This window comes from Drosophila subpulchrella, unplaced genomic scaffold, assembly GCF_014743375.2.
Source record: "Drosophila subpulchrella strain 33 F10 #4 breed RU33 unplaced genomic scaffold, RU_Dsub_v1.1 Primary Assembly Seq365, whole genome shotgun sequence".
NCBI classification, from domain to species: Eukaryota; Metazoa; Arthropoda; class Insecta; order Diptera; family Drosophilidae; genus Drosophila; species Drosophila subpulchrella.
Window position 1 is genome coordinate 32,975 of NW_023665585.1, and position 22,263 is coordinate 55,237.

Here is a 22,263-nt window from a genome sequence, read left to right on the forward strand (position 1 = left end):
GAACATATCGGCACCCGAAGGCATGGAGTCGCTAAGGGAGCAGAATCCTGAAGGAATTGGAAGCGGAAGTCCAGGAGAAGCTAGTGGTCTTCAAGCGGTAGGCGGAACCGGGGCCATACCAAAGTCTTTGCCATCTGAGATAAAATCAGGAGTTAATGCGGCACTGGTTCAGGCTCAACATACGTACCAGGTGGGAATGTCGACGGAGTACGAAAGGTTTAAACAGCAGATGCAGCAGGATATGATGCAGTTCATGAAAGACATCAATGACTGCATGGCGGAGTGGCGCAGGGATTTCGTAAAGGAAAAAGCAGCATGGCAGGCATCTACGCAGGTTCGCCAGGCCCAAGGACAACAAGTTGGACAGGGCCAAATACCCTCTTCGGGGACGCCGATGTCGCCACCTCATGGCCTTGCCGAGCAGCCGCGGGCAAATCCGAGTCAGATGCCACCATTCGACCCGAGGATGCTACAACAACCTCCGCCAATCATACTGCCGGGGGTAAGTCACCACATGGGTTTTCCGCCGCCAACATCTGGGGCGCTGTCCGAGAAGCAGGAGATGAATCGCCACGCATCGGAAGGGTATCGGCAAACCGCCTGGTCGACGGAGCAGGAACCAAGGAGATGGAATGGGTCTCACATGACGCCGCCAGAACATCCTCCTGGAAACGGTGGGACTCACAACAATTTTAATCCAGGACCGGATCAGCGTCGGTCAAGCGGGGCAGTGGGCGATTCTGCGTTTAAAGTCGGCCAACTGCGGAAGTGGGGGATCAGTTTCGATGGAAGTCCCAGAAGCATGCCCGTGTCAGAGTTTATATTTCGCCTCGAACATCTCCAAAGGTCGTATCAGGTGCCGTGGAAGGAGGTCCTAAGAGAATTTCACGTGTTAGTTGAAGGACAAGCCAAGGATTGGTACTGGATGTACGTGAGGTCAACGGAGAAGCAAGAGTGGACTTACCTGAGATACGCACTACAGCAGCAGTTCCAGAGTCACCGATCCAACTTCGAGCGAGAGTATGAGCTGCGAGAACGGAAGCAGAAGCCGGGAGAAACCATCGAGGTGTATATCCAGACCATGCTAGCGCTCAGATCTCGACTAGAGATGCCGTTTTCCGACTTTGACCTGATAAAAGTAATAAAAATGAACATTAGGGATCAGATTTCGAGAATTATATACCCGATATACATCACTAATATGGATCAACTCCGACATGAATGCCACGACGCGGAGAGGATATTGGCGACTCGGTGGACCCGACATCCCAGCAACCTCGAAACTCACCGAGGGTATAAAGATCGTCCGAGGATCGATGAGCTGTGTCCGGAATCAGTCGGAGAAGAGAGTGTACCTGGAGAACAAGAGGAAGTGGAGGCATTAGCTAGACACTGGGAGACCAACAGGGAACGACAGCCACTGACATGCTGGAATTGTGGAACCGTGGGACACCCATTCAACGCGTGTGAATCGGAGGTGTTGAAGGTGTTCTGTTTCAAGTGTGGACTACCCGGTGTGAGGACTCCAAGATGTACTCGATGCCAGACGGGAAACGGCGTGAGGAGCTTGGGCAAGAACGAGGAACCACGCTCCAATCCGTTTGCCATGAACAAGTGAAAGCCTCGTCAAATTGCATGCCTAATGATAAGGATAGCTGTAAGGAGAATAAAATTAGTAAAATTCTGATAAATATAAATAAACCAGCACATACCATTAAGTGGTCGAAACGTGAACCGATAGCAGTCCGGGAAGCACATTACCAAGAGGTCAGGAACCGAATATTTGGGAAAAATGATCCGGACCGGAACATTTCGCCAAAAATTGCCAGAGCCCGTAGGAGAAGTCAGCAGCGGAAGGCAGAAAGAAGGATGATTTGTTCGGCCATCAGAGCTGCGGTGGAAGGCGACAACAGACCATTCGCACAGGTGAAGATCGAAGACCTAGAGGTCGTGGGTCTCTTGGATTCCGGGGCATCAGTAAGCTTGCTTGGGGAAGGTTGCCTAGAAACAATGGAAAGGTTAGGACTGAAATTAGAGAGATCACAATCGATAATGAAATCAGCAGGAGGTACACAGCATCGAGTAGTGGGGAAGATTCAACCCAGCATCTCGTATAATGGGGTAACACATCGATTGCCGATACTCCTTTGTCCATCCTTGAAACAAAAATTGTACCTGGGCATAGATTTCTGGAGAAAATTCGAATTGGCACCAGAGGTGGTGGGCGTAGAATCCTTACACCAGGGGGAATCCGAATTTATGGCCAAAGGAGAACCGATAGAAGTACATATCCTATCCCCCGAGCAGACTGAGCAACTGGAAGAAGCAAAAGGACGTTTTCTGACCTACGAAAGTCAAGGATTAGGACTTACCAAAGTAGAAGAACACTCGATCCAGTTAGTTGAAGGAGCTGTACCCGTCAAGGAGAGATTCTTTCCCGTGTCTCCGGCGAAACAACAACTGCTATTCGCAGAAGTCGATGAAATGCTACGGTTAGGAGTCATCGAGTTAAGTGAAGTCCCTGGAACAACCGAACGACACTGGTACAGAAACCTGGAAAGAATAGGCTGTGCTTAGACGCGAGAAAACTGAGCACACTTACAGTGAAGGATGCTTACCCACTACAGAACATTGAGTCGATTTTAAGCCGGGTGGATGAGACGATTTTCATCAGCAGTATCGATTTGAAACATGCGTTCTGGCAAGTGGAACTCGATGAGAAAAGTCGTCCCTTGACCGCTTTCACAATACCTGGAAGGCCACTCTATCAGTTTCGACGGATGCCATTCGGATTATGTAATTCGGCTCAAAGGTTGTGTAGGGTAATGGACAAGGTAATCCCACAGCGTCTTTGCAGCCGCGTCTTTGTATACTTGGATGACTTGCTGATGATATCCAAGACTTTCGAAGAACACTGCATGTTGCTGAAAGAAGTGGCAGAGTGTTTGAATAAAGCAAATTTGACGATCGGGCTACACAAGTCAAAATTTTGTTTTAAATACTTGCGATATTTGGGATCGGTGATGGGGCCTTGCGGACGGATCCGATGAAAGTTGAGGCGATTATGCAGATAGAGGTGCCCAAAAATACGCGACAACTACGCAGCTTCTTAGGAACCGCAGGCTGGTATCGCAGATTCATCCAAAATTTCTCCGGTGTAAGTGCGCCGCTCACGGACTGCCTTAAAAATAAAACAAAATTTATGTGGACGGAGGAAGCAACTATGGCATTCGAAACGCTGAAGAAAGCACTTACCTGTGCGCCGGTATTAGCTCATCCAGACTTTGGAAAACACTTCTGGATACAGTGTGACGCCAGCCATGTAGGAATTGGGGCAGTATTATACCAGCAAGACGTCGAAGGATCGGACCGGCCAATAGCATTCTTTTCGGCGAAGCTGAGAGGAGCACAACTCAATTACAGCGTAACGGAAAAAGAGTGTCTCGCAGCAGTAAAAGCCGTAGAAAGATTCCGTCCCTATGTGGAGTTCATGCCGTTCACGATCGTTACCGACCATGCAAGCCTGCAATGGCTTATGACGCTCAAGGACTTGAACGGGAGGCTGGCGCGGTGGTCATTAGCGTTACAGGCATTCGACTTCAACATAGAGCATCGACAAGGGAAAGACAACATCGTGGCCGACATGCTATCTCGGCCGAATGAAACCGCCGAAGTAGAGTTCTTCGAGTTTGAAACAACTGAATTTGAGAGTCCTGAATACCTGGAAAGACTGCAATTGGTTGAAGAGCAAATTTCCGGACTTACGTGTGGAAGAAGGACTTTTATTCAAGAAGACACACTTCAATAGAGAGGAAAGTGGGGAATTTGAATGGAAACTGTGGATTCCGGAAGCATTGACGACAACTCTAATCCAGCAAGCCCAAAGCGGCGACATGGCGATGCATGGGGGTATGGCAAAGACCTTGGCGAGACTTCAGCAGATGTATTCCTGGCCCAAAATGGTAGTTCAAGTCCGAGACTTTGTAGCAGCCTGCGAAAACTGCAAAGAGAACAAGCACACCACACAGATAAAGCGACCAGTGATGGGGAAGGAAGTACGGACAGATCGACCCATTCAAAAGTTGTACCTGGATTTCTTAGGAAAGTATCCGCGATCTCGCCGAGGAAACACCATGCTATTTATCGCATTAGATCACTTGACCAAGTTTGTATGGCTAAAAGCGATGCCGAAGGCCACATCGACAGCTGTAATCCGATTCCTGCAAGAAGGAATATTCACCCAATTCGGAGTTCCGGAAACAATCCACACAGACAACGGAAAACAGTTTGTATCCAAGGAATTCGAGAATATGCTACAAGAATATGGAATTACACACATGAAGACAGGGAGATACGCACCACAATCCAATGCTTCGGAGAGAGTGAACCAATCCGTATTAGCAGCAATCCGAGTAAACATCCAAGATGACCACACGCGATGGGATGAACACTTACCGGACATACAAGCGTCGCTGAGGTCATCCATACATAGCAGCACCGGAACTTCGCCGTGTTTTGCCATGTTCGGACAGCACATGTTCACGAACGGGAAAGATTACTCACTGGCTCGCAAGTTGAATGCCCTGAATGAAGCTGAGATAGCCCAATTGCCCAGGTCGGAACGACAACAGCTATCCAGAGAAAAAATAAAGGAAAGGATACATCAGGCATACGAGAAAGCAGCGAAGAGTTACAACTTAAAGGCCCGAGAGATTCGATACTCACCGGGGCAAGAAATATACAAGAGAAACTTTGTCCTAAGTGACTTCAGCAAGAATAGGAATTCCAAGTTTTGCAGAAAGTACACTAAATGTCGAGTCACAAAAGCGTTGGGAAACTCTTTGTACGCTTTGGAAAACTTGCGCGGCAATCCTTTGGGAGTTTTCCATGCAAAGGATCTGAAACAATAGTGCCCGGCTAGCAAATCACACTCACCAGGCATTAATCTCAGGGTTGTGGGCGGTGGCCTACGTTGGGCAGTACAACCAGCAGAACACGCACATCCTCCACTCCAGTTCCGAGACGAGCATCGAAACCGTAGCGTGCTTGTTATGTGCTAAATGATAAAGAAATATGCACAAGTTGTAAATTTAGCAAAGCTGTTTACATTAGGACTGATAACGATAGTCGATAAATCGATACAACACTATCGACGACTCGTGAGTTCAGGGAGTCGTGCAGCTTGGACAAGTCATGGAACTGGTTCCTTAAACCGGATAACTCCCAAATGAACCAAGGTTTAAATTCGGAAAGTTTGAGTGGTTTTTGGGCTAAGAGAGGCTTGAAAAATTGAAACAAGCAAGGGTGTTTAAAGGGCAAATATAGTTGGTCGCAGACGGTTCTGGTGGACAAAAATATATATAAGATTAGAAGTCAAGTTCCAAATATTCCGTGAGGGAAAAGTCTGGAGCAGGAAAATATTCTGACGTAAGGAGAGACGAAGACCAGCCACCAGGAGGAGATCTACATTTTCGACAGGAAAATTGGCCACTCATCCCCGGGTGGCCCCAGGTTTTTATTCGCCCCTTACATTTGCCACAGAATTAGCAAAAGGTTCCCGAGAGCTACAAGCGGCAAACCAATTCAAAAAGCCGAAAATTAATACAACAAAATTTGAGACTGATGATATTAATTATGTAACCCGCCCAAATTAATTTATTCCTAATTATATCCATTTAAATTATTTATTTATTTAACCTATTTATGTATTGTTTATTGTATTTATTTATTTATGTATATATATTATGTGTTCCCTGTAAGAGTGCGGTACCGTAGGTAGGGTTATAAAATGTTAAAATTTAAGAAAAATTGGTGAATTATAACGTGAAAACGAAATGAAGTCGTGTGAGTAGAGATTCGTGTTGGGGGTGAGATGAGTTAGGCGAGGTAGCAGGATCCACCGACCAGGATTGGGAGATGTGTCCAAAGGATGTTGAAGGATACACTCATGGTTGGGAGGGACTCCAGGACCACAATAAGATCTGTGTTGTCCAGTCCAGATGTTCGAGAAAAATCCGTCGTGAAATTGCCAGTTGTCCGAGTTTGAATTTCCGTTTTTTTGTTTTTTTTGTTGTGTCTGCTGCGTAGACAACAGTGTTGGTTGTTCCCCTCCCTGGGATGTTCGTTGACTAGCCGGCATATACACTGCGCGAAAAGCAGGACACGACAAATGACAACCGTTTCTTTGCCAAAACGAAGGTCGATGGAGAAGAGATACTCGCATTACTGGACACAGGCGCCAGTGCGAACTGTATTGGTAGAGGAGCACACGCTTTCTTGAAAAACCGGAATGCGTACGCACAGCAAGCGGTGGTGAGACCCAAGTAACCGGAGCCATAACGTTACCTGTGGAATGGGAAGGAGAAACCAAGGATCTAGAGTTTTTGATAGTGCCAGGTCTGACACAACGATTTTATTTTGGAATTAATTTCTGGGATACATTTGGCCTCATTTTCCTTGGTAAAGGTAGACGCGAGGTTGCCGCCGTTGAAACAACACCGGATTTCGACCTTATGACCGGCGACCTAGACATGAACAATACGCCCAAGCCCGAGACCGCCTATACCCCACATCAGCTTACCCCAGAACAACATTGTAAGCTGCAGCAAGTGATAGACACATATCCCTCTTGTCTAGAAAAAGGATTAGGAAAGACGAGCTTAGAGCAACATGTAATTGAAGTGACCAACGAGGATCTACCAATCAAGAAGCGACATTACCCGATATCCCCAGCTAAACAGAAGCTGGTGTACGCCGAGCTAGATCGCATGTTAGGTCTAGGAGTGATCGAGGAGAGCAATAGCAGCTGGAGTTCACCAGTAACTCTGGTGCAAAAAGGGCCGAAAAATCGCCTTTGCCTCGATGCGCGCAAAGTAAATTCCCGGACAATCAAAGATGCGTATCCACTACCACATATTGAGGGTCTGTTAAGCCGACTACAGGAAACGTATTACATTTCCGCAATTGACTTAAAAGACGCCTTTTGGCAAATACCTCTCGAAAGTAGAGAGAAAACCGCGCTTACAGTGCCCGGCAGGCCACTGTATCAGTTTACAGTCATGCCGTTCGGCTTGTGCAATGCCGCGCAGCGAATGTGCCGACTAATGGATAAAGTTATACCAGCGGCGCTACGCGAGAATGTATTTGTGTATCTGGATGACTTACTGGTCTGTTCACCTACATTTGAAGCCCACATGGGCTTACAGCGGGCAGAGCTAACGATAAATGTAGACAAGAGCAAGTTTTGCTACAGACAAGCAAGATATTTAGGATATGTAGTTGGGGGAGGATGCATCCGAACGGATGGCGCGAAAATACAATCGATACAGGAATTTCCCCAACCTAGCTTCGCCAAACAGATGCGGAGGTTCCTGGGGATGACAGGCTGGTACAGGAGGTTCATCCAAAACTACGCCCAGACAGCGGCTCCGCTTCACGATTGTTTGAAGAAAGACCGCATAAAGAAATTTGAATTGTCAGAAGAGGCAATCAAGGCGTTTGAACTTTTAAAAACCAGCATGGCAACAGCACCTGTACTCGTCACCCCGGATTTTAAGAAACCATTTACCATCCAATGTGATTCCTCGACCACTGGAGTAGGGGGAGTTTTGTTCCAAACCGATGACGAGGGCGGAGAACATCCAATCGCCCATATGTCAGCCAAATTGAACAAAGCACAGCGGAATTACAGCATAACCGAGTTGGAATGATATGCTGCTATCCTCAGCATTACCTAATTCCGTGCCTACGTAGATGGGATGCCCTTCAAAGTGATCACTAACCACGCTAGTCTAAAATGGCTGATGAGTCAGAAAGACTTATCAGGCAGGCTTGCGCGATGGAGTCTGAAGCTACAAGCATTTGACTTCACCATAGAACACAGGAAAGGGTCACTAAATGTAGTCCCAGATGCTCTCTCACGAGTTCATATGGACGAGCTACAGAAGGCTGGGGCGGAAGAACTGGACATACACATCAACCTCGAGTCGACAGCGTTCCAGTCATCGGATTATGTCAACCTAGTGCAGGCGGTGGAAGAAAATTTAGGTAAAAGTCCAGACCTTCAAACATCAGAAGGCTATGTATATAAACGGATGGGATTCTGCCTAAACGACGCTGTGGATGAAGCCCGAGCATGGAAGCTCTGGGTTCCCGCCGAGCTGCGCCCTGATTTAGTCGGGAGAGCACATCATGCCATGACCGCAGAGCATGGGGGGTTGCACAAATCACTAGCCAAATAGAGACAGTTTTACTATTGGCCAGGCATGGCTGTAGATGTCCAAAAAGTAGTGAAGGAATGCGAGGTCTGTAAGATCACCAAGACCGCCAACAAAAATGACCGACCACCCCTGGGAGAACAGCGGGTTACGGAGCGGGCTGGCCAAAGGTTGTTCATCGACTTTATGGGACCATACCCGAGGACCAAAGCTGGGAACTCGGTGGTTTTTTGTATGCCTAAACCATTTCTCCAAATTTGTCTGGCTGCAGCCGATGAGACATGCAGTAGCTGCAGAAGTCATCAAATTCCTTGAGACCAAAATTTTCCATCAATTTGGAGTCCCCAAATTTGTACACTCAGACAACGGCAAACAGTTTGTGTCTCAAATTTTTGGCGAGCTAATGACCCGCTACGGTATTCGACACGTAAAGACTGGACTTTACTCCCCACAAGCGAACGCGCTGAGAGGGTAAACCGATGTGTACTCCAAATTTTGCGAGCGACAATTCCCACCGATCAGCGAAATTGGGATACCCAAACAAGTCGAATAGAGTGTGCCCTTAGGAATGGCCTACACGAGTCGAAAGGCATGGAACCATATTACGCAATGTTCGGAACGCGGATGGTTGCCCATGGAACAGCCTACCCGATTCAACGGAAACTGGGGGGAATACAGGCAGGAGATCCACAGATAAGTCTCCCAGACAAGATGAAACTTATCCGACAAAAAGTGACCGAACTCATGAACGCGCAGAAAAGGCATATAACACCCGTAGCAAGCTGGTAGAGTTTTCCGTAGGACAAGTTGTCTATAGAAAAAACTACAAGCAGAGTAACAAAGCTGACGGATATAATGCCAAGCTTGGCCCGAATCGAATTCGCTGTGATGTACTCTAGCGTAAGGGCAAAGCGCTATATGAGCTGGGCAATGCCGTAGGGAAAAGTGTTGGAGTATTCCATGCTAAGGACCTGTATGTCGCCTGAACCTCTGAACGTAATCCGACTACTCCAGAGGGCGACAAACTTAGAACTGTGGGATTGCACGAGTTCATAGAAGGTCCCGATCACATGATGAGGTGAATACGTAATCAAAGCTACCCTGATTCCGCTATAAAAGCCACAGCCGGGGACAGAACGCTAACCAAACATTATGAACACCTTCGACGCATATGAACAAGCCATTAAAGCTGCTCACCAGCTTAGGAGGCTTAAGAAGGAATACGAGAGCAGGGCCTCTTATCTGACGGTCCTCACGGATGGGATGAGTGGGCTCTGCCTCAGTATCAACATCGATGAGGAGTGTATCCAGCAGAGCTGGATACAACTCCATGCAAGGCCACAAGATCGAGAGACCATAAAGCAGGAGATCGGGCAAAGGACCCGAAACCAGAAGAACGACCGAAGTCAGTTGCTCCAAGTCCAGAAGCAACTTATAAGGATTCAGAGACAGATATTCGGGATTCAGGAGAGTCAACGGAGGGTGGGGCGGCGCATGAACCGCCTCACCAGAAAACTGGCAAGAAGAAGCCCGCGCCTGGGAATCCTGGCGCGGGAAGACATTGTACTTATTTTAAGAAAACCTTGAGTTTAGATTGTAACTAATACGTAAATAAATATATAATAAATAAATATAATATAAAATATACTTATTCTTCTTTGGGAAATGGGAAACCTTTTTGTTCAACTTTTCACTTTTCAGCTGAGTAGACCCTGGTCAAAAACCATGGTTATGGCACACTCAGGAATTTTATTCTCAACTTTTTAGCTTTTACTCAATTCTGATTTTTTTTTTATATATATATTATATTTCATTAAAGCTATATTATATATTTTATTATGAGCCATATTTTGATTTACAGGTATAAATATGTATGTATGTATGTTTCCGTGCGAGGCCGGAAATCTTTTCGTTTTCAGCATATATAATAATAACATAATAAACAATTACAATAATAAAATAATAAAGTAATAAGCCCGACTAGCTCATCAAGTAGTGGGTCGAAGCCACACGTAAATGGGCGCCTAAGAAAAGAACAAAGGAGAAGAAGGAGATCTAAAGAGATGGCCGTACGAAGATTTCTTTTGCGAAGTCATTCCATGCGTAGCCGCATCGATCACTTCGAGCCTGTTACGTACGCCCTCCCCCATACCAAGATTTACCCCGGCAAAACAACTGCCATAAGTTGAGGGTAGGGGCCCCTAATGACTAACGCTCCGATTGATAAGGGCAAAACAGAAGTAACAATTCGACAACTCATGGGTGTCGCGTGGCCAGAACAACGAACACGATCGACCTGCTCGTAACCGAACTCCAGTAAGGTGGCAAAGTGCACTAGCCGGCCGTTGACTCCTAAAATAGGGAAAATAGAGAAACAGTACCCCTAGGTGGGAACACCTAGTTAATTCATCCAATATGGGGGGCTAGCGAAAGCTCTAGTTCAGTATAGAAGACCCCAGCCAAATAGAGAAGTCAGACAGAAATTGTTCTGATCTCTCACTGACAGTGGTTTAGAAGTACAACTACCATCAACACAGACCACGACTGGAAGAAGGCTAGTGTCCAGAAGGATGTCTTGACGTTTCCCTAGGATCAGCTTCACCCAGGAGAAAGTCCCGATACCCGGTCCTGCGATCGACCACAATCTGAAGGAAGTCGACCTGCAAAATCCTGAAGGACGAAAATAACTAGTGAACCAAGTGAATGGCCTAAGGACCCCAAGATGGGTAGCAAAACGTCCAAAGTGGCTGGCAGCACCGCCAATGTGATTAACACAGTAGAGATCGTTGACCACCAAGATGATATTCAAGATGTCAACAAGACCATGAAGCTCATCGTTGGACTACTTCTGATTATAGTGATCCTTAAGGTTGTAAAGATCTATAAGCGCTCTGTTCAGAGACGCCGCGACTAACATCATGCCCTGCAGAAAGTGGTGACCCACATTGGAGAATAAGCCGAGCAGATACAGTGAAGTGAAGCAGCAAAAAGACAATAGAAACAATAAAATAATAATAAATAAATTGCACTCCAATACTATAAACAAAAAAGTGAATTGCCAAAAACAATCAAAAACAATTTGCGAGTACATGCATTTCTAAATGCAAGTGTAAACAGAATCCCCAATTACATACGCTGAACAAGAAATTGGAACTGCACCGACCAGCCCCAGCTCAAGCATTGGAACTGACGTGCGCCGCAGTGGAACTCTCATACGATTCATACATACATACATATGTATACAGCGATAGTGTTATTTTTTTTGTGTAACGTAATTTTTGTGTTTTGTTTTTGTAAACCGCCACCAAGTCTTGCACGTATTTATATGTATAAACCAATTCTAAAATCTCTTAAAGCCCAGGATGCGGAGCGTCGAGATCTCATCGCCCAGGATTAAAAGGAGGGTAAGTTCGTCGGAACACGGTTCCTTTCTTATAATTAATTTATATATATATCCGTGCACCATGATCACTTCAGAAGCTTTAGCCAAGACTATAAACAACGATCCACAGTTTAACGTAAGAATTCTATACTTGTTATACAGTATGGGATGGAGAACAACTATCCGAGTGGTTTACCACGGAAGCTGGAGTAAAGCAAGTATGTCTAATCAGCCCCCTCCTGAACTGCAAACAATGATTAATGCTCTGCACAAATACTGTTTGTTATGGGGATTGTTAGTAAACACCGAGAAGTCGAAAGTTCTGATTTTCAAGAGGCATTGGAGAAGGCTAGCACAAAACGAAAAGTGGAATTTAGGGTCTATTCAGCTAGAAATTGTCAAGTCGTATGAGTATCTGGGAGTCTGGATTTACCACAACGGTCGTTTCAACAACCATTTACAGGAGAAACTTCGAGAAGCAAAACTAGCCATAAACTGCACATGGAAATCGCTGAGTAGCAAGTACAAACTGTTTAGTGCAGCTATGCGGTCAATCCTTTGTTACGGCGCGCAGGTCTGGGGCATCTCACCTTATGAAAAAGTTGAAAGCCTTCTAAGATTGTTCTTAAAGAAAATATTTCGTCTACCCAGATTTACTCCGAACAGGATGCTATATCTTGAAACAGGACTGTCACCGCTGCATATCTTTACAGCTGAAATGCATTTCAGGTATATCCAGAAAGTGGTAACCATGCCCGAACATAGGCTGCCACGAATTCTAGCGAACTTTTTGGTGCAGGAGCGTAAGCAATGGGTCATAGAATGGGAGACGCTTGCCGAGACCTACGGAGAAAGGCTACAGTTAGGCGATCCTTCACAATGGTCGCAATGGGCGAAAAATATTCTAGCACATATAGACGAAACCTATAGGTCTCAGTTCAAAATGGAATCAAGGAGAAGCACAACTCGGATGTCTCATAGGTCCCTAAATTATGATTTGGGACTTGGTAACTATTTTACTGACGCTTTCACCGTTGAGAAGATTCGTACCATTTTCATGGCCAGGGGAGAAATCCTCCCACTAAGCTATATCCCAAACGTGACAGCCAGCGACACGGTGTGCCCGATCTGCAATATGAGGGAGCAGGAAAACGTCGTGCACTTTATAGGACGCTGCCCCATTCTACGGGAGATCCGCCTGCTGCATTTTGGTAAGGCACAGCTGCAACCGCGGGATGTATTCAATTCGCTGGATGGGCAATGTTGGTCAACTCTCTACAGCTACATCAACCAGGCTCTAAAGTACCGAAACAACATTTTAACGGAAAGCTTTTAAACACCTCATAATATAAATCCAACACGAAACTCAGCTCACCTAGTTGTTAAACTGATTGGTAGAACGATCTGATATCTGGGGAAGACCCGGGAAGTCAGGTGTAGTACACTGAGCAGTTTTGACACTGGGAAAGCGGAGATCGACAGACGGTTAAAATAACCAAGTCGATATATTTCATTTCCTTTTTTAATTCTTGTTTATATAAAAATTTGTGAATCTTTTTAATTGTACACTTGAAATGCCGTTTGTTCAATGTTTTTTTATAAATAAAGAATACTACTACTACTTGTTATCCAACGCCAAACTGCCAATAACAGTGAGTGAATTAGAGTACTTATATATTGAGACCTTCCGTCTAGATTTTTCACCACTTGCCCATTGTAATAAAACCGAAAAGGCAATTATTATCTCCACCGTACCAACGGTCATTGTCCTTTCCCGTTTAGATAAGAATTTGTTTTAGGGCAATGTTAATACTTTCCTAGTTAAGAAAAAGAATTAATCTTTTAGGAGTTCATATAACAGTAGCCATATCCAATAATTTTTTCATATATATAATCATTTAGATATACTTTCCTCTTTTTATACATTTTACCATTTTTATATATAATAATTAAATGTTAATTTTTCAGCGGCGAGTATCAGCCTATGACAATTGCAAGAGCCCTCTGAGCGACGTTTGTAGTCGTGAATAGTCAGCATTGTGCTGATGTGTGCACCTTAACAGGTGGTAAAATCGATACTCTCCGCTAAAACAATAATTGTCAATTAATTTAACCCCCATATGAAATAGCCAATATTATGTTACTCAACACCGGCACACGCCGACCTAAATATTATTTAATAAAGTTGTAATGTGAAAAAGTATTCGAAATCATGGTGTGATTAAAGGGGTGTGCTGACGCGAGAAGTGGAGTAGGTCAAGAACAATGACATAACTTTTGACGGACAGCCTTGACAATAGGGGATCGTGTTGCGCGGCCCGCGACGATCCATTGGCACACGAACGTGTGAAGGGGAGGGAATATGGCCAAAACACAGCCCGATCGTATTGCGATCAAGCGACAGCTAAGCTTGTGGGGCAGTGTGGACTGACGACTGACGAACTTTATGAACTAATATTATTTTCCAGGCACTTTTAATATTTATTCTCGTTATGTTGGAGAGGAGAGAGGCTTACCAAGATCCCACGACCCGAATACGACGTAGCTTATGCCGGCAAATGGTGCCAGAATATCGGACGCCTCTCCCTCGGCCCAAGTCCTTGTCAGGACTCGGGCACTAATATGCCCACGTAACAGCTTCTTACGCAGCGCAAGTTTGTTTCATCAGAGTGCCACGCCTACTCTAACGCCCACAAGCCGCCCAAAGCTGTGGTTCCTACAGTTTTGATGCTAAAATTAAAAAATTTTAACTGAAATGTATTGTTCTCATCAGTACCTATCGATTGACCAAAAAAAGTTTGCCACGCCCACTTTAACGCCCACAAACCGCCCACAAACTTAAAAAAAATCGTAAATATGAACACGGATATCTCGGAAACTATCTAAGATTGAGAATTGGGATCTCAGTTTTAGATTCCGTAGCCTTGTACGCAGCGCAAGTTTGTTACGCGAATATGCCACGCCCACTCTTACTCCCACAAACCGCCCAAGCCTATCACGCCCACAATTTTTATGCTAGATACAAAATTTTAACTGAATTGTATTGGTCTCGTCAATACCTATCGATTGATCCACGCCCACTCTAACACCCATAACGCTTAAGTCTGTCTTCCGCCGGTAGGTGGCGCATTTTAATCTCGCTTTGCTGCTAGCACATCTCTATTTCCCTTTGATCCCTTTAGCTGAGAAACGGGTATCTGATAGTGGAGGTACTCGACTATAGCGTTCTTCCTTGTTTTTATTTTACTTTCTTTGTATATCAGCAGACTCCTCCTTTTTAAATTTCTCCAATTGATTTGTTTTCCGTTTGGCAACAAACCCAGCTGCTTGACAGTAAGACCATGCTACATGCATTGCGGGTGAACTTTGAAAACTTCGGTCACACTACAAAGAATAAGGTTTTTCGACTAGTGAAACTCTTAGCCGATCTGAGTACTAGGCTTAAGAACTCAGAGTTGCACCGAAAAAACATTGACATAACTTTCGCATAGAAGAGTCCTTCAAATTTGGATTGGGAACTAACTGGGAAATTTTCGGAACGGCCTTATGGGCCATCCGTTCAACGGATGGTAGATGGTGGATGGATCTCTGTGGGAATACGCTATTACCAAGCTGTGAAGGGTAGCCTAGTATTTTGGGAACAGCGGAAGTTCTGAAAGAGATCCAATGAAAAAACCCATGGGCTCCCCTAAATTGACTTCCTGCCGGAAGCATCGTCGCAATGAAAGTACGTTCTGTCCAAAAGATTTGGCTAAGCCAAAATTCCACTACTCGGTTTTTTGATATTTTTCGGATTTTTTGATAGGCAACGCGGTGGTGTTTCCATTTGCAAGCGCGTTTGCAAGAGCTGTTCTGTGCTATTGTAATATGCGAGCTATAAGCCTTGTACTCAGATCGGCTAAGAGTTTCACTTGTTGAAAAGTCGTATTCTTTGTAGTGTGACCGAAGTTTTCAAAGTTCACCCGCAATGCATGTGGCATGGTCTTACTATCAAGCAGCTGGGCTTGTTGTTAAACGGAAAACAAATCAATTGGAGCAATTTAAAAAAAATGAGTCTGCTAGAGCACAAAGAAATTCAAATATAAACAAGGAAGAACGCTATAGTCAAGTACCTCGACTATCAGATACCCGTTATTCAGCTAAAGGGACCAAAGGAAAATGCAGATATGCAAGCAGCAAAGCGAGATTGAAATGCGCCACCTATCGGCGTTAGACATATTTAAACGTTATGGGCGTCAGAGTGGTCGTGGCAAATTTTTTTTTGAGTCAATCGATAGGTATTGACGCGACCAATACAGTTCAGCTAAAATTTTGTATCTAGCATAAAAATTGTGGGCGCCACAGGTTTGGGGCTGTTTGTGGGCGTTAGAGTGGACGTGGCATATTCGCGTGACAAACTTGCGCTGCGCTCAAGCCTACGGAATCTACATCTGAAATCCCATTTCTCTATCTTTGATATTTTCCGAGATATCCGCGTTCATATTTACGATTTTTTGAAGTTTGTGGGCAGTTTGCGGGCGTTAAATTGAGCGTGACAAACTGTTTTTGGGTCAATCGATAGGTATTGATGAGAACAATACATTTCAGTTAAAATTTTTATTCTAGCATCAAAACTGTAGGAGCCACAGTTTTGGGCTGTTTGTGGGCGTTAGAGTGGGCGTGGCAATCTGCTGAAATGAACTTGCTCTGCGTAAGAAGCTCAGAAATCTGCACGCCGAATCTCAATAGCCTAGCTCTTATAGTTTCCGAGATCTCAGCGTTCATCCGGACGGACAGACAGACGGACAGACAAGAATATACTTTATATATACTTTATGGGGTCGGAAACGCTTTCTTCTGCCTGTTACATACTTTCCGACGAATCTATTATACCCTTTTACTCTACGAGTAACGGGTATAATAAATAAAAATTTTCAACGAATGTTTTTATTTATGTAAATTAGAGTTTTAAGCCTCCCTTCTCGTCCCACGGATGCTTCGTCATCTTTCCCGCGCCATCTGTAGTCCAGCTCCTAGTTGGCCAATAATGGCTGGTGATGGCTCCTCCAGCTGTCCCTTTGCGGGCGACCTTATTGTATCCTCCCTATAGAAGCCGGCGCGTCCTCCATCTCCGCTTAACCTGTCAAGTAGCTGGTGGAGGTGAAGTCATCAATGGAGAGCTCGTCGGAGATCGAGCGATGTCCCATGTTCCTTCCCACTGGGATTCTCTAGTGGATCCCCTCCAGCGCTTCAACTTTTCAGCGGAATTGCCCCGTTGTGGTATTGCTTCCTGTCGGTCAAGTCCCACAATAACAAGCAACAGCTTGGCGTCCTTTTTCATCTGCACTGACCTCCTTTAGCCGTTTTCAGTGTTTTTCTTCCATTTTTAGTTTTTTAATTTCCCCACCGCTTCTGCACGAACACCGCCAAAGATTAAATTTCTTATTCTTTCGGCCGCGGCTAACGGCGTTCATCGAAAAATCACTCGCGAAATCTGGTATTTTTTCTCGTATTTCCTTAGCTCATCTGAGTACCGCGCTGAAAAACAGACCCGACGAAAAGCTTTAGCCGCCTTTTTGCCTCTCGCTCACTCCTATGGTTAGCTCGCGGTTTTCGTCGATGTGAGTACCACGCTAAAGTAAACAATGAATTCAAATAACGTAGAATGATATTTATAAATTACATCGCAGACAGCATGTACCCATTATACATGAAATAAAGAACAGACAACTATTATTATTATTTAGTTCCCTTTTATTTATGGATAAAAACAAAATGGAATCTGTTGGGAGACTGGAGCGTAGCAAAGTTCGGATGTGTCCGGCAGTTGGTGGGGCTGGCACCAGGCCTATCAAAAAAAGAGTACAGTGATTCGCCAAGCCATTCCATTAAATAAACGTATTGCTTTTGCCCTCTATTCGCTTGAGTCATCTTCGGAATACAGAACTATTGGCAGATTATTCGGCATATCAAAAACCATGGCAAGAGAAGATTCAAGAGTGCGTGAGAGGATTTGAGATATTAGGGTTATCACAATGTTTTGAGTAATTGCTAAACTTCATTTCATGTTCTCCCCCCCCACAAATACAACAGGAATTGTGTGGCATTCGCTGTCCAAGTCATTTTTCTATTTGCTTTAAAGATAATCATTCAATAAAAGTTGGTAGGTAAATAAGGCACAATACAATTACCTGCTCCGTATTCCATTTTTCCCGCTTTTGTCAGCGGGTTGTGTGTTAATATTGCTGGGTAATGGAGGTGGAAAATAGCACAAAATGTTCAGCCCTGTAACACAGATTTATTCCGCCCTCCCCTCCTCAACAAATTTGTATTGGATTTGTGGCGCGGTAAACGATATATGGATGCAAACTCTACGAGCTTGAAAAAGCGTAACGTCCGTCAATTTGTCCTTAAAATTTCTAATATTAAAACAAAAATAATGTAGGTTTTGACACTAAATTTAGATTTTGAATAGTTTTTTTCAGACAGAGGGTGTTTCTGACTAAAGCCTAGTACTCACATCGACGAAAAGCGCGAGCTAACCATAGGAGTGAGCGAGAGGCAAATACGCGGTTAACGCTTTTCGTCGGGTCTGTTTTTCAGCGCGGTACTCAGATGAGCTAAGGAAATACCAGAAAAAATACCAGATTTTGCGAGTGAATTTCGATGAACGCCGCTGGCCGCGGCCCAAAGAATAAGAAATCTAATCTTTGGCGCTGTTCGTGCAAAGGCGTTATGGAAACTAAAAATTAAAAATGGAAGGAAAACCCCAAAATCGGCTGCAGGAGGTCAGTGCAGATGAAATAGCACGCCTAATCCAAGCTGTTGCGCTTTATTGTGGGATTTCACCGACAGGAGGCAATACCACAACAGGGCAAATCCGCAGACTAGTTGAAGTGGTGGAGGAGTTTCACTAGAGAATCCCAGTGGGAAGGAACATGCCGAGTGAGACTACGCTCCCTACGTGGACATCCTGCCGGGCGTGTCCTCTCAAAGAAAGTCAGATCTCGCCAGAAGTATTTCGTTGCGTTGGTCTAATAGAAGTATCATTTTAGCAGAACCACCATCTCCGACGAGTTCTCCGTACACCACCACCACCAGCTACTAGGTAGCTTAAGTGGAGCTGGAGGACGCGCTGGCTACTATAGGAAGGAGGAAAATAGGGCGCCCGCCAAGGAACAGATGGAGATGCCATAGCCAACCACTGCCAGGATGCTGGGCGACTTCCTGCAGTATCAGCGGATCAACCCCGTTCTCAATCCGGCTACCACTTCCTCAAGGTCCAATATGCTCATTGAGACTTGGAGCTGGACTGGACGTGGGATGAGAAGGAAGCTTTAAACTACTCACCCTTCAGTTCTGCAGTAGGGACGCGGTGACATGGCTCAAGGCAAAAAGCTTTTTTGTTTTTTTTTTTGTGCCTAAAACGCTGTGCCGCTGTTGACGTCAGTAGAGCAGTCGGCGCAGCGTAGAAGACTGCCTATGAAAACGATCGTGCAACAAAGAGAGGCACATACTCGGAGATTTCCCTCTCTTTCTTGTCTTATAATCTGCCTGCAATCCGCGCTCGCAGAGACAAACTCGGCCGGTCCGTTATTTTTTTTGCGTCTCTCCGTTATGTTCGGCTAGCGACTAATATTTCGGCGAAAAAAATTTTCGTGGAGCAGCGACATGTGAATGCCCTAATATTTTAGGAGCATTATTGTGTATCGAAAATTATTAAAATATTTGATTATAGTAAAATTAAGTAATTTGGATTTACTTATAATGTTATGTTTACTTATTATACATTTTGTAATGTAGTGTAATTATAGAAAATTAGTCCGTTAAAATTGATTTCAATATTTAAAACATTAGTAGTATTAGTATTAACATTTAAAAAAAATTCGTATTGTATTTTTTACTGAAGAAGTACAAATTATATTGTCGGATATATTTCGCCTTAGAAAGGGTAGAAGTGCAGTGGGACGCGCCAACAGCGAAGAGAAAACAAAGGAAATCGAGTAAAGGGGTGAGAAGAAGACTTGGTGCATTCTTTTTGAGTGATTGAAAGGGAAGCATCCATTTTAATAGTGCGCAGCAGAGTTACTTTAATCGTTTAGTTAATATTATAAAGTCAGGTAAGTGCTACATTAAGTTTAAGATGTTGTGCATTGATCTTAGTTTAAAGTACGTAAATTTTGAAGGTATTCAATGGGTTCCGTTAGCCGAAAGTGGATGACGAAATGTTTTGTGTCAATAAAAATCCTGCAAAGGGTTAAACACAGCTATAAAAGGTAAATATACAATTAAACAAATAAAACGCATTTTTAAACATATGTTTTTTCAGGAGCGTTGGCCAAGGATTCAGAGGACCCGGACAGAGGTTTAAGAACGGCGATGACTAACGTTAAAAATAAGCTTACGAAGCAAAAAAACAGAAACAATAATTGTACAATTTTTGAAAATCTAAATAATACCATATAATTAAAATGAATTAAAATAAAATTAAATATGTATGTATTTTAAATTCTATATTTTTATAATTGAAAACTTAAGTAAAAATTTTGATTTTCACAAGTGATTCACTTGGGACGTGTCCCTAGCAAGTGATTTCACAAGTGAAAACTCAAGGAAAAATTCAGATTTTCCAAAGTGATTCACTTGGGACGAGTCCCTTGCAAGTGATTTCACAAGTGAAAACTCAAGGAAAAATTCTGATTTTCCCAAGTGATTCACTTGGGACGAGTCACCGGCACGTGACAGGCCATACGAAAAATGAGTATAAGGAACAAGTGAAATCCCGTAGGACTTCGAAAAATTTTCATTTTAATTTTCACTTGTGAAAATGCGGACATCCCATACAATTTTCTATATGGAGCGTCACTTGTTCTTCACTTGTGCACGAGCACATGTCCCAGGTGATTCCCAAGGTGATTCACAAGTGAAACTTTTTTTTGGAACTGAAGGGCATTTACATAAATAAAGACATTCCAATTATTTTTTTTTTAGTTATTTTTAAATTTCTCCAATTGATTTGTTTTACGTTTTGCAACGAACCCAGCTGCTTGACAGTAAGACCATGCTACATGCATTGCGGGTGAACTTTGAAAACTTCGGTCACACTACAAAGAATACGATTTTTCGACTAGTGAAACTCTTAGCCGATCTGAGTACTAGGCTTAAGCAACCTAATTCCTCTTCAGCGGTTAGTCTGTTGTAAGTTAATATGTTGAATTTTATTTACAAATAACCGTTTGTGGTTGGGACCGTCCACGATTAACGGAAAAGGAAAGGGATTTTCAAAAGGAATGACTAACTTCTAGTTGGTGTCCTTCTTGGCAAGACCATCCCCTTCAGTTCTGCAGTAGGGACGCGGTGACATGGCTCAAGGCAAAAAGCTTTTGTTTTTTTTGTGCCTAAAACGCTGTGCCGCTGTTGACGTCAGCAGAGCAGTCGGTGCAGCGTAGAAGACTGCCTACGAAAACGATCGTGCAACAAAGAGAGGCAGACATTCGGAGATTTCCCTCTCTTTCCTGTCTTATAATCTGCCTGCACTCCGCGCTTGCAGAGACAAATTTCGGCCGGTCCGTTGCGTCTCCGTTATGTTCGGCTACCGACTAAAATTTTCGTGGAGCAGCGACATGTGAATGCCCTAATATATTAGAAGCATTATTGTATATCGAAAAAAAAACTAATATTGTTTTATAAAATTAAACTATTTGATTATAGTAAAATTTAGTAAATTTAATTTATTTATAATGTTATATTTACTTATTATACATTTTTATTACAATATAATTTTTTAGTTAAGTTATAGAAATTTAGTCCGTTAAAATTGATTTAAGTATTTAAAACATTTTAGTACTAACATTTTTACAAAAATCGTTTTGTATTTTTTACTCAAGAAGTACAAATTATGTGGTCGGATATTATTCGCTTTAGAAAGGGTATAGGTGCAGTGGCACGTGCCAACAGCGAAGAGAAAACAAAAGAAATCAAGTAAAGGGGTGAGAAGAACACTTGGTGCATTCTGTTTGAGTGATTGAAAGCGAAGCATCCATTTTAATTGTGCGCAGCAGAGTTACTTTAATCGTTTCTTTAAGTTAATATAATAAAGTCAGGTAAGTGCTACGTTAAGTTTAAGATGTTGTGCATTGATCTTAGTTTAAAGTACGTAAGTTTTGAAGGTATTCAATGAGTTCCGTTAGCCGAAAGTGGATGACGAAATGTTTTGTGCCAAAAAAAATCCCGCGAAGGGTTTATACACAGCTATATAAGGTAAATATACAAATTAAAAAGTAAAACGCATTTTTTAATCATATGCCCAAACATTTCTTCAGGAGCGTTGGTCAAGGACTCCAAAGACCCGGAAAAATGTTTGAAAAAGGCGATGACGAACGTGAAAAACAAACTAAAGCCTAGTACTCACACCGACGAAAACCGCGAGCTAACCATAGGAGTAAGCGAGAGGCAAACAGGCGGCTAAAGGTTTTCGTCGGGTCTGTTTTTCAGCGTGGTACTCAGATGAGCTAAGGAAATACCAGAAAAAATACCAGATTTCGGGAGTGAATTTTCGATGAACGCCGTTAGCCGCGGCCCAAAGAATAAGAAATTTAATCTTTGGCGGTGTTCGTGCAGAAGCGGTGGGGAATTTAAAAATTTTAAATGGAAGAAAAACCCCAAAAACGGTTAAGGGAGGTCAGT

The 22,263-nt window shown here is 43.7% G+C and overlaps 2 protein-coding genes and 1 long non-coding RNA gene across 3 annotated transcripts; 1 reads left to right on the forward strand and 2 right to left on the reverse strand.

Annotated features, from left to right (window-relative positions):
- Window positions 1–1,036: 1,036 nt before the first annotated feature.
- LOC119561781 lies at window positions 1,037–2,508 on the reverse strand. The gene is made up of 4 exons (XM_037875264.1): window positions 2,176–2,508; window positions 1,762–2,001; window positions 1,426–1,639; window positions 1,037–1,355 (listed from the first exon to the last, which is right to left on the reverse strand). Exons 3-4 carry the CDS (start codon window positions 1,606–1,608, stop codon window positions 1,197–1,199), a joined length of 342 nt encoding a protein of 113 aa, XP_037731192.1. The 5' UTR covers window positions 1,609–1,639; window positions 1,762–2,001; window positions 2,176–2,508; the 3' UTR covers window positions 1,037–1,196.
- A 198-nt stretch (window positions 2,509–2,706) lies between these two features.
- Window positions 2,707–3,588, reverse strand: LOC119561782. The gene is made up of 2 exons (XM_037875265.1): window positions 3,256–3,588; window positions 2,707–3,181 (listed from the first exon to the last, which is right to left on the reverse strand). The coding sequence occupies exons 1-2, from the start codon at window positions 3,381–3,383 to the stop codon at window positions 2,995–2,997; spliced, it is 315 nt and encodes a 104-aa protein (XP_037731193.1). The 5' UTR covers window positions 3,384–3,588; the 3' UTR covers window positions 2,707–2,994.
- A 14,678-nt stretch (window positions 3,589–18,266) lies between these two features.
- On the forward strand, window positions 18,267–19,011 carry LOC119561783. The gene is made up of 3 exons (XR_005221448.1): window positions 18,267–18,365; window positions 18,433–18,576; window positions 18,636–19,011. It is a non-coding gene; the product is annotated as an uncharacterized LOC119561783 (long non-coding RNA).
- The last annotated feature ends 3,252 nt before the right edge of the window (window positions 19,012–22,263 follow it).